Consider the following 15063-nt stretch of genomic DNA (forward strand, 5'->3'; position numbering starts at 1 on the left):
TCCCGGGAAGATGCACGCACGCGCAGGAGCCCATGTGTCATATTCAGGAAGCCGTATGTGTCGTGAAAAGCAACTGCTGTTGCCCTGGAAGTGGAACTTTTAATTGGGGTAAGAAGTATCGGGGGGGGGTAAAACTGTAATGAATGGGATACTATATCGTATTGGGAAGTTATAGTTATGATCGATCAAGTATGAATGCAAGTTTTATATAGTTAGCAGAATAGGGTGGTAAAGTTTTGCCTGGATTGTACCACTTCCTACCATAGATGGGGATTTTCATGTTTCAGTCTTTCCTTGTGGGAGAACTAACATCTCCCTACAGATTAAAGAAAAGCAAGTAATAAAGAAGTCTAGACCTGACTCTTATCTCTGACATGTTTTTTGGGGAACAGCCTCCAAACATGCGACCCCCCCCCACTACAGGCTGAAATGAGACCGTCCGGTGGGGGAGATTACTGTTGGATTCTAATGATTCAAACAGTCCTGAGATCCCTTTATGGCAGGCAGAGAAGAGAGTATCCTTCCTTTATTGTGTGTCCTTACTAAGACCCTTTGAGAATTAAGTTCAACCTGGGAGACCAGGGTTTGAATCCCCACACAGCCATGAATTGAGGGCAGTCCATTTTCATACTTCCGTCAGCGATCAAGTAGGTGAGTGTGTCCTGTCTGGGGTTATGCTGTTAACCCTACTTTACTCCTCCAATAAAAAAGAGTACACTGACTCCTTGTTTCCCCACTCCTCTGATCAGATTGTAGGTTTTGAAATGGGAGTGGCACCTTTTCTTTTTTTTCCAGCTAGTGTTGATCAGAAAAGAGTAATTTAGAAGTTTCTCCAGTGGCTACTGAATCTAGTGTTGGATAGAAAAACAAACCCCTGCCTCTCCCTGCTTTTGAAATTATGACCCGGCACAGTAAGTCTTTGCTTGGTTTATGGGTCTAACATTAGTTCTTAAGCTGGTAGAAATTCAAAATGTAAAATGGTGTTCACCTTTGATTTTTTCCCATGCCCTTCCCTTCTGCAGAGCAGAAAAAATCTGGGAAGAGACCCAAAAACGGAAAGGTGAGTAGGGGCTGGCAGTACAGACTGTTTTCCATTCTTCCTAAATGCTTTGTGAAATTGAGTGGGTGGAGGCAGAACAGGAGCCAAGTAGGAAAAGGGTGGTCAATTGCATTGAAGGCAGCAGAGAGGACAAGAAGTGCAAGGATAGAATAGAGACCTTTAGATTTGGTAGTGAGAAGGCTGTCAGTAGCTATAGGGAGGTCAGTTTCATTGGAGGGGAGAAATTAGATTGTGCTGGGCCAAAAGAAGAGCTGTAAAAGAGGAAGTCTAGAGAGTGCAAGTAAACTGCACTCAAGTTTTACTTACCTTTACATACTTCATTTATAACCTACTCTTCATTAGAAGCAATCCCTGAGTGGGGTACAACATAAAAATATATAATACATGATAAAACAAATCTGAAAAATCAAACCATAATAAATCAAAATTTACATTACAGTACAACATCTCCTCTAGTCAACTGCCTGTATGTATAAAAGTGTCTTTAAAGCATGCCTCAAACCTATCAGGAGTGGTGTCCACCAAATTGGTGAGGGAAGGGAATTCCAAACTGGGGTGCCACTATAGAGAATGCTCTCTGACATGTTGCCATATTGGCAAGTGTGGTAATGTTAAGAGGGCATCTCCACTTGTGTTCAAAGACCAGACTGGTGAATAAGGGAGTTGAAAATACAGCAAATACCTTGGCCAAATTTTCTTGCTTCCATTTTTGCAATACGACCAGCTGTATAGGGTAGACTTCTGACTTCCAATGCCTCTTAGTATTTTCTATTTTGTAAATACTTAAGTCCCATTCACACTTTGCGATGAGATTTAGGACTCAGTTAAAATTCAGTTTGCAGATATGGAAGCATAAGAAGATCTATTGGCTCAGCAGCAGGGGAAGAGAAAGGAAACGGCTGCGAATTGGGAGGACTCTATTCTTTATTTTTCCTGTCTATAAAACTAAGATTAATTTCTATAGCTTTCCATGTCTAATGCCAAACCCAATTCATTGCCTTTATTGCTGTGTTTCCTTTGACTTTCATAGAAACGGGATGCAAAGCCTCATGAGAAAAAGGACCCAGGAGTGCCTCAGCTGTCACATTTCAAAGAGCATGTCAAGAAAGAAGCAGCACTAAAGGAGAAAAGGGTGAGACTACGAAGTGAGGAACCCTGCCCGGAGAAATGAAGGCTGGCTTTTTAAAATTCCTGGTTTCATTGCCCAGCTTGAGATCAGGGGGGGTTGGGTGCCAAAACTTGGTTCAAGAGTCTGTGTTTCAAACAGACTGAAAAACAGGGTTCTTTCCAATGGGGCTAATGGCACCCACTTTAAGTTAAGACTTTGCACATCTTATCAGGTTACAGAACTGCAGGAACGGCAACGAATGGCACGGCAGAAGGAAATCAGCCGGTTCCGGAGTCTGGAAGGGCTGCAGAAAGATGCTTTGCGCAGACAGCAGCATTTTGAACAGAAGGTAATGAAGCTTCATTAATATGTGCCCCCAAACTGACTGCAGTATGGTGTGCTCATACAGCTATTCATAGAGTACTTGCCTGTCTCTTCTTTTTGGAGACTCTGTAAGGCAGGGGTGGGGAATCTTTTTCAAAGCAAGGGCTGCATTGCCTTCTGAGCAAACTTTCAAAGGCCACATGGCAGTGGTGGGCAAGATCAGAGGCAAGAGTGGGTGGAGCAACAAATGTAAACTTTACTTTTATGCAGTAAGTTAATTTAGTTTCTATACTCTCTCTCTCACACACATACAGTATCATCTATCTAGGGAAGCAAGAAGCATTGTTAGAATTCAAGGACATGTTCCAGCTAGGCAAAAACACTTGGGATGCAAAGCAGGATCAGTGAGGAAGAGTTCTGAAGGCCAAATAGGGAGGCCTTGAAGGTTGTATTTGGGCCCTGGGCCTGAGGTTCCCCACTCCTGCTGTAAAGCAATTGAGTGTCCTTGGCTTGGAGACAAGTTTTCTGTAGTAGATTTCCCATCTTTAGTGTAAGTGGACTCTTTTGTGTAGAGTGAAGGTATATGAATTGGCCTGCTGGAGTCCTAACTTCAGTTCCATATTTGTTCTGGTTACAACTTGCCAGTTGTGGTGTCCAGGATTTAGAATGGCCTCCTGAAAGAGGTACATTTGGCTCCATCGCTGCCTATGTTTAGGCAGGCTTTCTCAGAAGGTTGATTTTGCTGTGAAATGTGAATCTTCCTGTTTTAAAATTGCTGTTTCTAGTTGTTGGTTATATTTTACATCTTGTATGGTGTTGTCTTAAGCATACTGTAAGCTCCCTTGTGTTCTGTTATGGAAGGCAGGATAGAAATGAGATATATTGGCCTAAACCCAGTGTGGGCCCTTTGGTTTCCAGGCAAGTGACTCCTAGTGCTGCCCAGTCACCCTATTTTGTGATTTTAGGTTGTTTTTAATGCTGTAGTTAAAAATAGTTGAACCCAGTCTGGGTGAAAGGTGGGTAATAAATGTTAATAACAACAATAATTGCTCTTCCACTTATGCTACAAACTGAATTGCAATTAACTTTCTGCACTATTGGAAATATTGCGTGTTTTCTTTACATACATCTTACTGTGTTCCATTCACCCTGCTTTATTTTATTTTTCAATTTATTTCCTTATTTTTAATTGATTTGTATGTAGTGCTAAAATGCTTTCCTAGCTATAATTTTTTTTAATGAAAAAGAGATATAGGACTATAACATCATAATGCAATTTTTTTTTTAAGATTGTGTATAAACTCTTTCTCTCTCCCTACAGGAGATGGATCTGAAGCAACTGGCAAAACATGCCTTGCTGGAGAAAGACAGCTCCTGCAAGGCCTATTATAGGGAGTTCAGAAAGGTCAGTGTAGAATGTGGTGACCTCTCACTTAGCACAGAGAAGGATGCATCTGCTCTGAGCACAATGTCCTCTTGGGCTCTGGATGGGCTGCACAGGGCTGAGGCAGGTGTCAGATGGCATACTTACCTGGCGTTCTCTCTCTTTAGGTGATTGAATCAGCTGATGTGGTCCTGGAAGTCCTTGATGCTCGGGATCCCCAAGGTTGTCGTTGCCCCCAGGTTGAACAGGCTATCGTGCAAGCTGGAGCTAACAAGAGACTAATCCTGGTGTTAAATAAAATAGGCAAGTGTGAAGGCCAGCAACTAAGGGCTCTCTGGAAAGGAAATAAGGTCTGGTGTTGGTATGCCATGCCATGACTCTAAATCCTCTCATGTGTGTTGCTGAAGGATGGGAGAGTGTTACACCCTCTCATATATCTAATGGTTCAACAAATGTTACCAGCATGCAAGGTCTGTGTTTTTTTCCAGAATTCCAGAATTTTTCCAGAATTCAAATTCTGTTCCAGGGAAGTACAGATAAATACTTAAAGCAAACAGTTGAATTGCAATAACTTATTTTTCCAAAATATTTTTCTGGTTTGAGGATTCTTGCATTCAAATAATTTGGAAACTTTGCCAAGCTTTGGGGAAGCTAAGGGCATGTGAGTGAGGGGGGAAGCTTAGTGACTGCTGTTGAATGACCATATCTTGGCTTAATAACCTGAGAGATGAACAAGCCTTGTGGCCATACAGGCAGCTCCTTCATTCCTCCTTCTGCATGTGTGAGCAAATGAACAGGCAAGGAAGTTACCAGTTAACTATAGATTCCCATAAGCTGAGCAAATGTGATTAACAGCTTCGGATATGAAGCCGTGATCTGAAGCTTGTCAGATAATGGCAAGGGAGAAGTGAAGGCCCTGCATGTGCATGTGTTTATATCTCAGCGGCTGAGATATTAATCATCCAAACCAGTCCAGGGCTGGAAAGACGTTTTTCTCCCTGGCTACTGGGGAAGACTCCTGGTTCAGTGTGTTTCTCAGTCTTCCATAGACACAGTCAACACTTTCAAATGTTTTGCTTTTTATCAAAGGAGCTAGAAACTTGCTAAGAAAAAAAAAAGATGAACTCAGAATGCCAGGTTTTACACCAGAGTTCACATTTGTAGATTAGATTTTGTGCTAGTTTCTACCAGTTATTCCCAGTACGCACAAGAGGGTATCTGTGCTTGTTTTGTCTCTTTATTCAGTCATAGCCGTTGGGTGACATCGAATGACTTTCACTTGCTTGCACACTGGGATTGCTGGTTTCTCCTCTCCCCCCCCCCATTGCAGTCTCCCATATTATTTCCTCCAAAATCTGCTACAGAGTGTCCCCCCTCAACACTCTGGAGCAGATTTTGGGGGTGTGCAGGGAGGAGGAGAGGGAAAAGAAACCCCATTGTACAAATGAACATTGAATCATGCGACAGTGAGTCATGCTTAATCAGGGGTGGTCAAACTATGGTGCTGAAGCAACTTTTTCTCTCTAAATTTCCAATGGCTGTTTGTGTATGCAGTAGGGTTTTTAATTCACATTAATGATAGTGACTAGAAAGGCAGATATTCTGAAGTTCATTGTGTGTATGAGTGAGAGAGAGGGGTGGGGGATGGGAATGATATTTGTACTTCAGGCCTGCCCCAGCTTCATTGCTTGAGAGACGTTACCATTTTAAAGCACACAACCATTTTTAAAGCTTACTTGCCAGGTGAATCTTTGGGCACAAAGAATGTGTATGGCCCTGGTGAAGTTGTGTAAGAGCTCTGTATTCAAGTTTTGATGGGAATCTTTAAATTAACGCTTCTCTTCTGTTCCTAACCCAGATCTGGTGTCTAAAGAGATTGTGGCAAAGTGGCTGAAGTACCTGAGGAATGAATTCCCTACAGTGGCCTTTAAAGCTTCTACTCAGCAGCAGAGCAAAAACCTAGTAAGTGGAGCTGGATCTGCCGTGATGCAAATAAGTGACAGGTTTGGTCAGTAGTAGGGTTTCCCCCCCTTAAAAGCCATTTTGAGAATAGAGTGAGGGCCCACAGTCCAGTACTTCAACCCTCTCCCCTTAAAGAGGTCTGCCAGCATGCCTTGTTTCCACAGATTCCACTTCCTCCTTACTGCTATTATCTGAAAGTTGGCAGCTGTAGGAGGGATCAGATGGCACCTTTCAAGAGGCTGAGGGTTAGGGTTATCCAGTTGTTGATTCCTAAGTGACAAGGTCCCTGGCCTTTCCTTTTGGGGAGTATGATGGGAGAGGACGGGAATAGTGGTTGCAGGGGAATGCAATGTCCAAGCAGACTTCTGGAAAGGGTCCCCCCAGTGTGTGTGTTCTGTTGTGACATGGATTTGGGCTACAAAAGATTAGAGTAGAACTTCTGGGGCTTATTGACTAACAATCCATCAGTAATGAAGCTACTTAAATCCTGCAATGTAAGGCCATGCTGGTGTGCGCTGCCTGAGATTTGCTGCAATGTTGAGAGCCAGTGTGGCAAAGTGGTTGTTGGACTTATGACCTGGGAGATCAGGGTTCAAATCCCCACTTGGTCATGAAATTCACTGGATAAACTTGGACCAGTCACTGCCTCTTAATATAACCTGCCTCACAGGGTTGCTGTGAGGATAAAATGGATGGTGGGGAGAACATGTATGCCACTTTGAGCTCCTTGGAGGAAAGGTGGGATATAAATGCAGTAACAAATAAATAAATGCCACCATATCCTTCTGCTCCCTAATTCTCAGTCAGGAGGCATTTCATAGCTAAGGGAATGAACTCAAGAAGAGTCAGAAGCACTTTTAGGAAGCCCTGTGGTCTCTGCGAAGCCAGGGCCAAATCCATATCTTCTCCTTTTAATTCTCCTTCAAAGTGTAGAGAAGGACCAAAAAACTATGGGAGCAATCTACAGGTTAGGTAAAAGATTCCAGATGAACTCAGGATTCAAATTATAAAAAGAAGGTTTACTTAAGACCAATGAGGGAGAGAGTGGGAGAAGTAAGGAAGTTGCAAAATAAAGAATATCAGATGATTCCAAATAATCCATTGTCCATTAGATAGAATTACAAAATATCCAGTGTCATACTGGCCCAAAGCCAGGATCTTTCTTCCAGAAAGGCAAAATAACACGCTAACTGCCCCCCTCTTCTCCAGTGTTTTCTGTAGTGGATATGATTGAGAGGGGTTGTTCATCACTAATAAAGAACCAGACAGCGCCAGACTTCCATAGCTAGGAGCAAGGCTGGCACCAGGCATGACTGGGTCCTTGGGCACCAGACTTCCCTGGGCCTGCAGCACCCCCCCACCCCACCCCACCTACCTCTCCGTCAGTCTGTGGGAAGAATGCCCCATGTGCTGTGTGCACGTGCATGGCTGCCATCAACCAAGATGGCGGTAGAGGCATCAGCCCCTCAGAGAAGCTTCTGCCACCATCTTGGTTGATGGCAGGTATGTGTGGACAGTGCTCACAGCATTCATGGCAACAGGAGAGGTAGGGCATGTGGACAGGCGTCGCAGGCCCACACAGTCTGTATGGGGGGGCTGGGAGTTCCCTCTCTGCGATAGGGTTGGGAGTTGATGCCGCTGTAGATTGTGGAATGGGAGGACTACCCTCCTACCCTAAGAAGGGGCCCTTCAGAGGCCCCTCTGGGCTGCAGGGACCCTTGGCCAGGGCATGACCTGGCGCTGCCCCTGGGCAGAAGGCACCTTAGATATGGGCCCTTTTGAGTTAGGATACTTATAGCTGCCCAGGGTGGGGAGCACAGGGATGTCAGCTTGTCTCTGCTGGGGCTGGACAGATTTAGCACTCATAAACTTATCTTGTGTATTTGGGGCAAAGCTCAGGGTCTAAGTAGTTTGCTTACTCCAGGATAATGGAGAAAGCGGCTTTGGGTAAAAACAGGAGTTATTAAAGTGGCAGGACTTCTGGGTGCAGGTGTGCATCAAGCCTTCTCCTCCCCCCCCCCTCTTCTCCAGCAACAGAGCCGTGTCCCTGTAACCCAGGCTTCGGGTGACCTTCTCAGCAGTGGAGCCTGTGTTGGGGCAGACTGCCTCATGAAGGTGTTGGCTAACTACTGCCGGAACCAGAATGTCAGGACGGCCATCAGCGTCGGGGTTGTGGGTGAGCAGGGGTCCCCCTGTTTCAGGGAGATGGAAAGTGATGGGGAATTTTCTAAAGCCTACCCCATCTCCCAGAAGGATCGTGGGATGTGTGATTATGGATGGGGAGATGTAGGTTGGAATCCAATGATTTGGCTGTCTTTCCTGTCCTTGTTAAATTTAAATATTGTATCTCTGTCTTGGAAATCCAAATGACCTGACAATGCTCTGCCCAGGCTGCAAGTCCATGGGTGAGTGTATGTGCACCCTCACAACAGAATGGGTAGCTGCTGAGCAAGGATCCTGCCTGTTAGTGCTGCTGGACATGAAGCCTAGAAACACCTTTTATTTATTTATTCAAAGGAGAAATGATGAAGGGGTGGTAGGCAGATGTGTCTTTCTTGGCTATGCCACATTGTTTTTAATATAGGGAGTGGAGGGACAAACGTGATGCAAGGTGCTCATAGGAGCATAGGAAGCTCCCTTACTCTGAGTCAGACCATTGGTCCATCTAGCTCAATATTGTCTACACTGACTGGCAGGAGTCTTCCAGGGTTTCAGGCAGGGTTGTCTTCTAGCCGTACCTGGAGATGCCAGGGATTGAACCTAGAACCTTCTGCATGCAAAGCAAGATGCTCTACCACTGTGCCGTGGCCCTTCCCCAAAAGAGGGGGGACTGCTGTTGAGTAGGAGCAGTTGCCAGGTGCTTTGGCTGATGGGGCTGCCTTCTTCTCCATCCCTCACTGCAGGCTTTCCTAATGTCGGCAAAAGCAGCTTGATCAACAGCCTGAAGAGGAGCCGGGCTTGCAATGTTGGCGCCACTCCTGGTGTCACCAAGTACGTAGCAGCCCTTCTCTGCATGTTGTAGCAGGTGGGGGGGGTGGGGGAGTTCTCTCTAAAGCTTTGGTTTTGGTGTCTCCTGTAAGGCCCTACAAATCAGTTCTGGATCAACTGTAGAAGCTATCGTGTTCTGGGGGGTCTTTTTTTGTGATTTACTTGGAGGCCCAGCTACAGAACAATGTGGCTGTCTTGACTGGAAAGGAGAGTTTGGGATCTTGTGTGTTTCTTTATTTATTTTATTTATACCCCATCCTTCCTTCCAGCAGGAGCCCAGGGCGGCAAACAGAAACACTAAAAACACTTTAAAACATCATAAAAAGACGTTAAAATACATTAAAACAAAACAACGTGTGTTCAGAGCTAGCTGGATTTCAGGGTGCCAGTATGGAAAGGAAAGGCTGACCAGACAATGGAGGAGGAAGGGGGAACAATGAACTGTGGGTGGTGATGCATGCAGCTCAGAAGTGGCACCCATGACGTTCCCCCGGATACTAGGAAGGGGCTGCGGCCTTCCGAGAAACAGGGCAGAAGATGGGACTGTGGGTCTTATGAGGTGAGGGAATGCGTGGCTCTTTAACCCCTTCTGCTTTTCCTGGAGCAGTATGGACTGATGTAGTCTCTTGAAATTGCAGAGGCCTGGAGTGACTTTCAATCTGCAGTTTTTTATTTTTCTTATTGTTCATAATCTCCTTCAAAACGCAAGGGCCACTATGAAGAAAGTGGCCCAGTTCTTCTGGAAGTTTCATTTATTTCATTTATGTACTACCTTTCCTCCAAGGAGCTCAAAGTGGTGTACATGGCTCTCCCCCTCTCCACGTCATCCTCACGACAACCCTGTGGGGTAGGTTAGGTTGAGAGACAGTGACTGGCCCAAGATCACCCAGTGAGCTTTATGGCTGAGGGGAGATTCAAATCCTGGTCTCCAAGGTCATAGTCCCACTCCAACCCATGTATGGATATCCTGCCCCAGGGCCATCAAACTGAATTGACTAGCGCATGATGATGTCAGGCTGGTACTTTCACTTTAGGCAGGAGCATGAATGAATGGCTTCCCTCTTGATCCTGGGCACTCTGCTTCCTTGGCTTAACATGAGGCAGCTAGAAATAATTCAGTTACAACCTCACCTCAATCATTAAAATCTCAAAACAGTTAAAAGGTTAAAATACAGCAGCAAAAAAAATCTAAAAACTAAGTAGTCAGACCAGATAAAGAACTCCTTCAGAAGTCAGTGCTACAGACCATCTTGCCTCAAAAGCTTTATTGACAAAATGGACTTTGTATTCTTTTTCTGAAGATTAGGAGAGATGCAGATTGGTAAACTTATTCTAGGAGGTGGTTTCACAATGTTGTTGCTACAGCTCAGGGTGGACTTTGAACCAAGAAATAGTTGTAGGCTGTGAAGAGTTGCTATAACTCAGGCTAATCTATCTCACACTTGTAATGAGGATTAAGCAGTGATATTGGGGGAGGGGGGGACCACTGGATCCCAATATATGCCTCCCTAAGCTTCTTGGAGAAAGATCAGGATAGAAACCTGGAGTACTGTGTCTGTTTCTGGGCCCCACAGTTTTAAGAAGGATATCAACAAGCTGAAATGTACTTAGACAGCAGCAAAGATAGCAAGGGGCCTAAAGGCCAAGTTCCATGAGGAAACCTGGGAGGCCTGGAGAAGAGACAATTAAGAAGTGATATAAAAGGAAACTTCAAATATTTGAAGGCCGCTGCTTGGCTGACGGAGCAAATTTGTTTTCTGTTGTTCCTGAAGGACGGTGGGGCCTAACCCAATGGGTTCAAATTACAACTAAACATTTGGAAGAACTTCCTGATGGTGTGAGCTTTCCAATAACAGAACAGACTGTCTTGGAAGTTGATGGACTCTCCTTTATTGGAGGTTTTTAAGCAGAATCTAGATGATCACCTGTCAGAGATGCTGTAGCAGTGACTGTCCTGCATTGTTGGGGGTTGGACTGGATCACCTTTGAGGTACCTTCCATCCCTGTGATTCCATGATTTGTGAAATGTGGTCAGAACTAAAAGCCCCGCTCCATGCTCCATATGCTGTAACTTCATGATGTGAAGGAATGCAGCACAATGCTTTAGTAGATTATCTGAATAGGTAGAGGGGCTTGTTTTGTAATAGACTACTCTCCTTACCCCCTTCCCTCCTCTATCCCCATCTTTTAGGTGCCTGCAAGAGGTGCAGCTGGACAAGCACATAAAACTCCTGGACTGTCCAGGGATTGTTGTCGCTTCTCCCACGTCGGATGCTGCCATGATTCTACGAAACTGCATCAAGATAGAGCAACTGGTTGACCCTGTGAGCCCGGTGGAGGCCATCTTGAAACGATGCAACAAGCAGCAGGTAGCTATGGTGATGGCCAGATGGACGGGGGTAAGGGCAACTGCTGTGATGGCGATCAGAGAATTATGTAGCAGAGAATCAGGAATTCTGGGCTTCTCTCAAAGGCTGAGGGTTGGATTGAGCAGAATTGGGGAGACTGGAGTTGTGGAAGAGCAAGTCTAATCCATTTTTGTGGTGGTAGCCCAGGGAGAAAGTAGTCTGTTGTTGTTGTTCTGGATTAAATTAGAGTAAAAAAGGGTGAGTATGCCTTCCAGCTTCCATCACTTCAGAGACACTTTCAGACAAAATTCTTAGTTTGCAGCATTTACTTTTCCAGGAAACTTGTTAGTCTTTAAGGTGTGCCACAGGATTCCTGTTGCTTTTGCAGCAGCAGACTTATCTGGTTTTAATATTTCAATTCAGTAGTTAATTATATTTTAATGCAGATTTTTGTATGTTCTTAATTATGTGTACTTTTTATCTGGAAGCCTCCTTGAGTTCCAGTTTGGAAAAAGGGTGGGGTATAAATAATAATAATAATAATAATAATAATAATAATAATAATAATAATAATAATAATAATAATAATAATAATAATATCAGAGCTATTGTTTTGGGATGTTAAATGATAGCAATTAGTGGTAACTGGATTACTCGTCCAGTTAATCAAGGGCACTTGTTAACAGGCTTAAAGGGTATGTGCATATGAAACTTTTTATTTTTTAATACAAGTGCTTGCAAAAATGTGGCAGGCATAATCACAGAAGAGGTATTCACCCTTCTCTCACACACATAGGAGGGAAGGGGTTGGGAATCTGAGGCCCCAGGGGCTGAATGCAACCTTCTACGCCTCTCTGGTCCTTGGAACTCTGGCCATGCCCCTCACTGACCCTGCTTCACACCCCAAGTGTTTTAGCCTGGCTAGAATGTGTCCTTGAATGCTGATAATGCCTGTTAGGCCCCTTCTGGCTATACATTTAAAAGGAGTATTATACCACTTTACACAGTCATTACTTTCTCCAAACTGTAGTTTGTAAAGGGTGCTGACAATTGTCACTGTTTTCCACTTGCAGAGCTATAATTCACAGAGTTCCCTCGGAAGGAGGGATTGATTGTTAAACCACTCTGGGAATTGGAATTCTGTGAGGGGAACAGGGGTTTTCTAGCAACTCCTGGTACCTTTAACAAACAGTTCCCAGGATTCTGTGGGGGAAGCCATGACTTTTCAAATGGCATAATACTGCTTTAAATGTATAGTGCAGATGAGACCTTAGTGATACAGTAACCATCCTGGTTTGAAAAAGTGACTACAGCTGCAATCCTGTACAAATTATCTATGAGTAAGCCCCACTGAACTTGATGGAACATATTTTGGAGTCGACATGTGTAGGATAGCACCATAAGAGTCAACTGCTTGGCCTTAAGCATATATGCAAATAGAGCTGGCTGGATAGCAAAGCAAATAAAATGGGAAGAGAAATGGCACCCATGAGAGAGAAATTGGGTCAACTGGTCACTTGTTGCCAAGAACTAGAAAGAAGGACCGGCTCCCCCAGGAGTCTCAGTTCAGGGCAGGGGTGGGGAGCCTTTTGTCTGCTGGGGACTGAATTCCCTTAAGGACAACTGATTAGGGGCTGCATTCCAGTGGTGGGTGAAGCCAAAGCCAGAAGTGGGTAGGGCGAAAACACACACTGCACATTAAGAAATCTGTTCCCTTTTCTCAGCTTGGCTCTCTCATTATGCCCTGAGAAGGGAGAGTAGTTTCCTCAGGGCACAGAGAAGAAATATGAGCTGGCAATACAGGAAGAGAGCAATCTCTCTCTCCCACCCGTTTTCTCCTCATCCTTCTCAATGCCACACTAGTGACTGCATCTGCTGGGACAATTGTGGCCACTGAGGGAGGAGTGGGTGAGGGGAATAGAACCTGGCCTAAAGAGAGGGGGCACGGCCTGAAGAGAACACCAGGGGTCAAACTGAGAGGCCTGGCAGGCCAGATTTGGCCCACTGGCTGGAGATTCCCCATCTCTAGTTGATGGACCCTTTCCCCTGAACACAGTATTGCTTGTTTTATTTTCTAATGAGTCAGAAATACTGTGGTTAAAGGTGCCTGAGGGAACCCTAAAGGGGCATCTTAAGTCCCAAGTGCTTGTTGTCTGTCATCCTTGTGCTTCTGTAGCCATTGGCTACTTTGCACAAAAGCTGGAAGAGGTTCACTACTTGTTGGGCAATCAGGTAGAGGATGGTAATCTGCTTCTCTCTCTTCTTGTTCGCCCCCTCCAACCCCACAGATTATGCAGCATTATTGTGTGCCAGATTTCCGGGACACTATGGAGTTCTTGGCTCATTTGGCCAGGCGGCAGGGAAAGCTAAAGAAAGGAGGGATGCCTGACCACGAGAAGGCAGCCAAAACAGTGCTAAGCGACTGGACAAGGTGAGCAGAGGGCAGAATTTTAACAGGGCAAAGGAGCTGGAACTTTCGTCTCATGCAGGGGCCAGTTATGATCAAAGTCTTCCTTTTCCCATTCTTGTTTTAAAGGCAGGGGTGCGCAGCCTTCCAGGGGCCACATGGAAGTAGCTGTTGGGCTAGAGGAAAAAGTGGGGCAGAGAAATTATTGTAACTTTTGCCTTTGTACAGTAGGCTAGTTTCTACATACGCTATTCTCTGTCTTCCATCCAGACAAGCAATAGGCGTTATCAGAGTTAAAAGTCCCGTTCCACCCAGGCAAAAGCACTTGAGGAAGTTTCGAAGCAACGCAAGTGAGAGGTGTAGCTAGTGGAGAATCCTGAGGACCAGATAAGAGAGGCTTCCCACACCTGTTTTTGAGCCACCAGTTCTAACCCAGTCCTGAGTGAGCAAGGATGGTCCAGGAAAGAAAATACAGGATCTGAGGGAAGGGCAGCTCCCCCCCCCCATTAAGGCTGTGGTTTGTTTCATTATTTTGGTTCTCTTTTTTACCCTGCCAGTGGGAAGATCAGCTATTTCACACACCCACCTGAGACCCACACGCTCCCCACTCACATCAGTGCTGAGATTGTTGCGGAAATGGGCAAGGCATTTGATTTTGAGGCCCTGGAGGAAGAGAACAAGAAGGTCTTGGCAAGTAAGTGAGCAGAGATACACCACAATTCTTCTTCTGGTCATTTCTGTATGGCACACTTTACTAGGAGCTGCAGGCTTTCAGGAACTGCATTTTCTTGCTTTTGTTTGCCCTTTATTAGCCCACAAGAGGCAAATCCTTCTCTCCACCCCTTCCTTCTTGCTCACAGAGGCAGCAGAGATAAACATAGCCCAGAGCAGCAGGCAGAGAGAATGGGCCATGTTGCTTCTCTTCTGCAATTTGAACTTTCTTTCCCAAGCACACTCGATGTGGTGATGAAGTAGAAATGTGATTGCAGATGGCTTCATTGTGTGAAACATCTTTCCCTTGCAACAGGGATGGAGAGCCTGTGGGTATCTAGACCTTGGTGGACTACAGCTCCCATCATCCTTGATGTCTGGCCTTCTGGAAGAATGCAGATCCTTGTCTTACAAAAACAATGTGCATCATCTTAATAGAGGAATTCCCTCCTTTCTGTTTCTCACACACGAGGGAATGCCTCTTCTCCCAAGACAGGAGTGGCAATTGGTTTGGTCCCAAAGGTTACATTTGGCAATGAGTGGAGAGGCTATATACAACTTGCACATTTGCACTAATGCTGCCTCCACTCTCACACACACACATGGGCAGGGAGGGGGAGGCATGGACTGGGCAGAGATTCCATTGTACATCTCCCCAGCTGTTCATCCCAACTGTGATGGGGATGAAAGTGTGTGGGGAGAGCTAGCACCAGCCAGACAGTTGGAGGGTGAATTCAGCAAGGGTAAATCCATGGTGGTGTGTGGGTCACC

The 15063-nt window shown here is 45.2% G+C and overlaps 1 protein-coding gene across 4 annotated transcripts in view; it reads left to right on the forward strand.

The window, feature by feature from the left end:
• GNL3L (G protein nucleolar 3 like) overlaps positions 1–15063 on the forward strand; it is a 20393-nt gene continuing 5330 nt past the window's right edge. Inside the window, exons 1-13 of one of the 4 annotated variants that reach the window (XM_061614126.1) lie at positions 22–108; positions 796–911; positions 1023–1060; positions 2091–2192; positions 2401–2517; positions 3814–3897; positions 4044–4179; positions 5735–5838; positions 7870–8014; positions 8742–8829; positions 11018–11195; positions 13463–13605; positions 14139–14275. In XM_061614126.1, the coding sequence (XP_061470110.1) occupies positions 899–911; positions 1023–1060; positions 2091–2192; positions 2401–2517; positions 3814–3897; positions 4044–4179; positions 5735–5838; positions 7870–8014; positions 8742–8829; positions 11018–11195; positions 13463–13605; positions 14139–14275 (1285 nt within the window). In that variant the 5' untranslated portion in view covers positions 22–108; positions 796–898. Of the gene's footprint in view, positions 109–749; positions 912–1022; positions 1061–2090; positions 2193–2400; positions 2518–3813; positions 3898–4043; positions 4180–5734; positions 5839–7869; positions 8015–8741; positions 8830–11017; positions 11196–13462; positions 13606–14138; positions 14276–15063 lie in introns of all 4 variants that reach the window. The other 3 variants (XM_061614127.1, XM_061614125.1, XM_061614124.1) reach the window with 3 other exon arrangements.

The sequence above is a fragment of the Rhineura floridana genome, chromosome 3 (assembly GCF_030035675.1).
Source record: "Rhineura floridana isolate rRhiFlo1 chromosome 3, rRhiFlo1.hap2, whole genome shotgun sequence".
Lineage (NCBI taxonomy): Eukaryota > Metazoa > Chordata > Lepidosauria > Squamata > Rhineuridae > Rhineura > Rhineura floridana.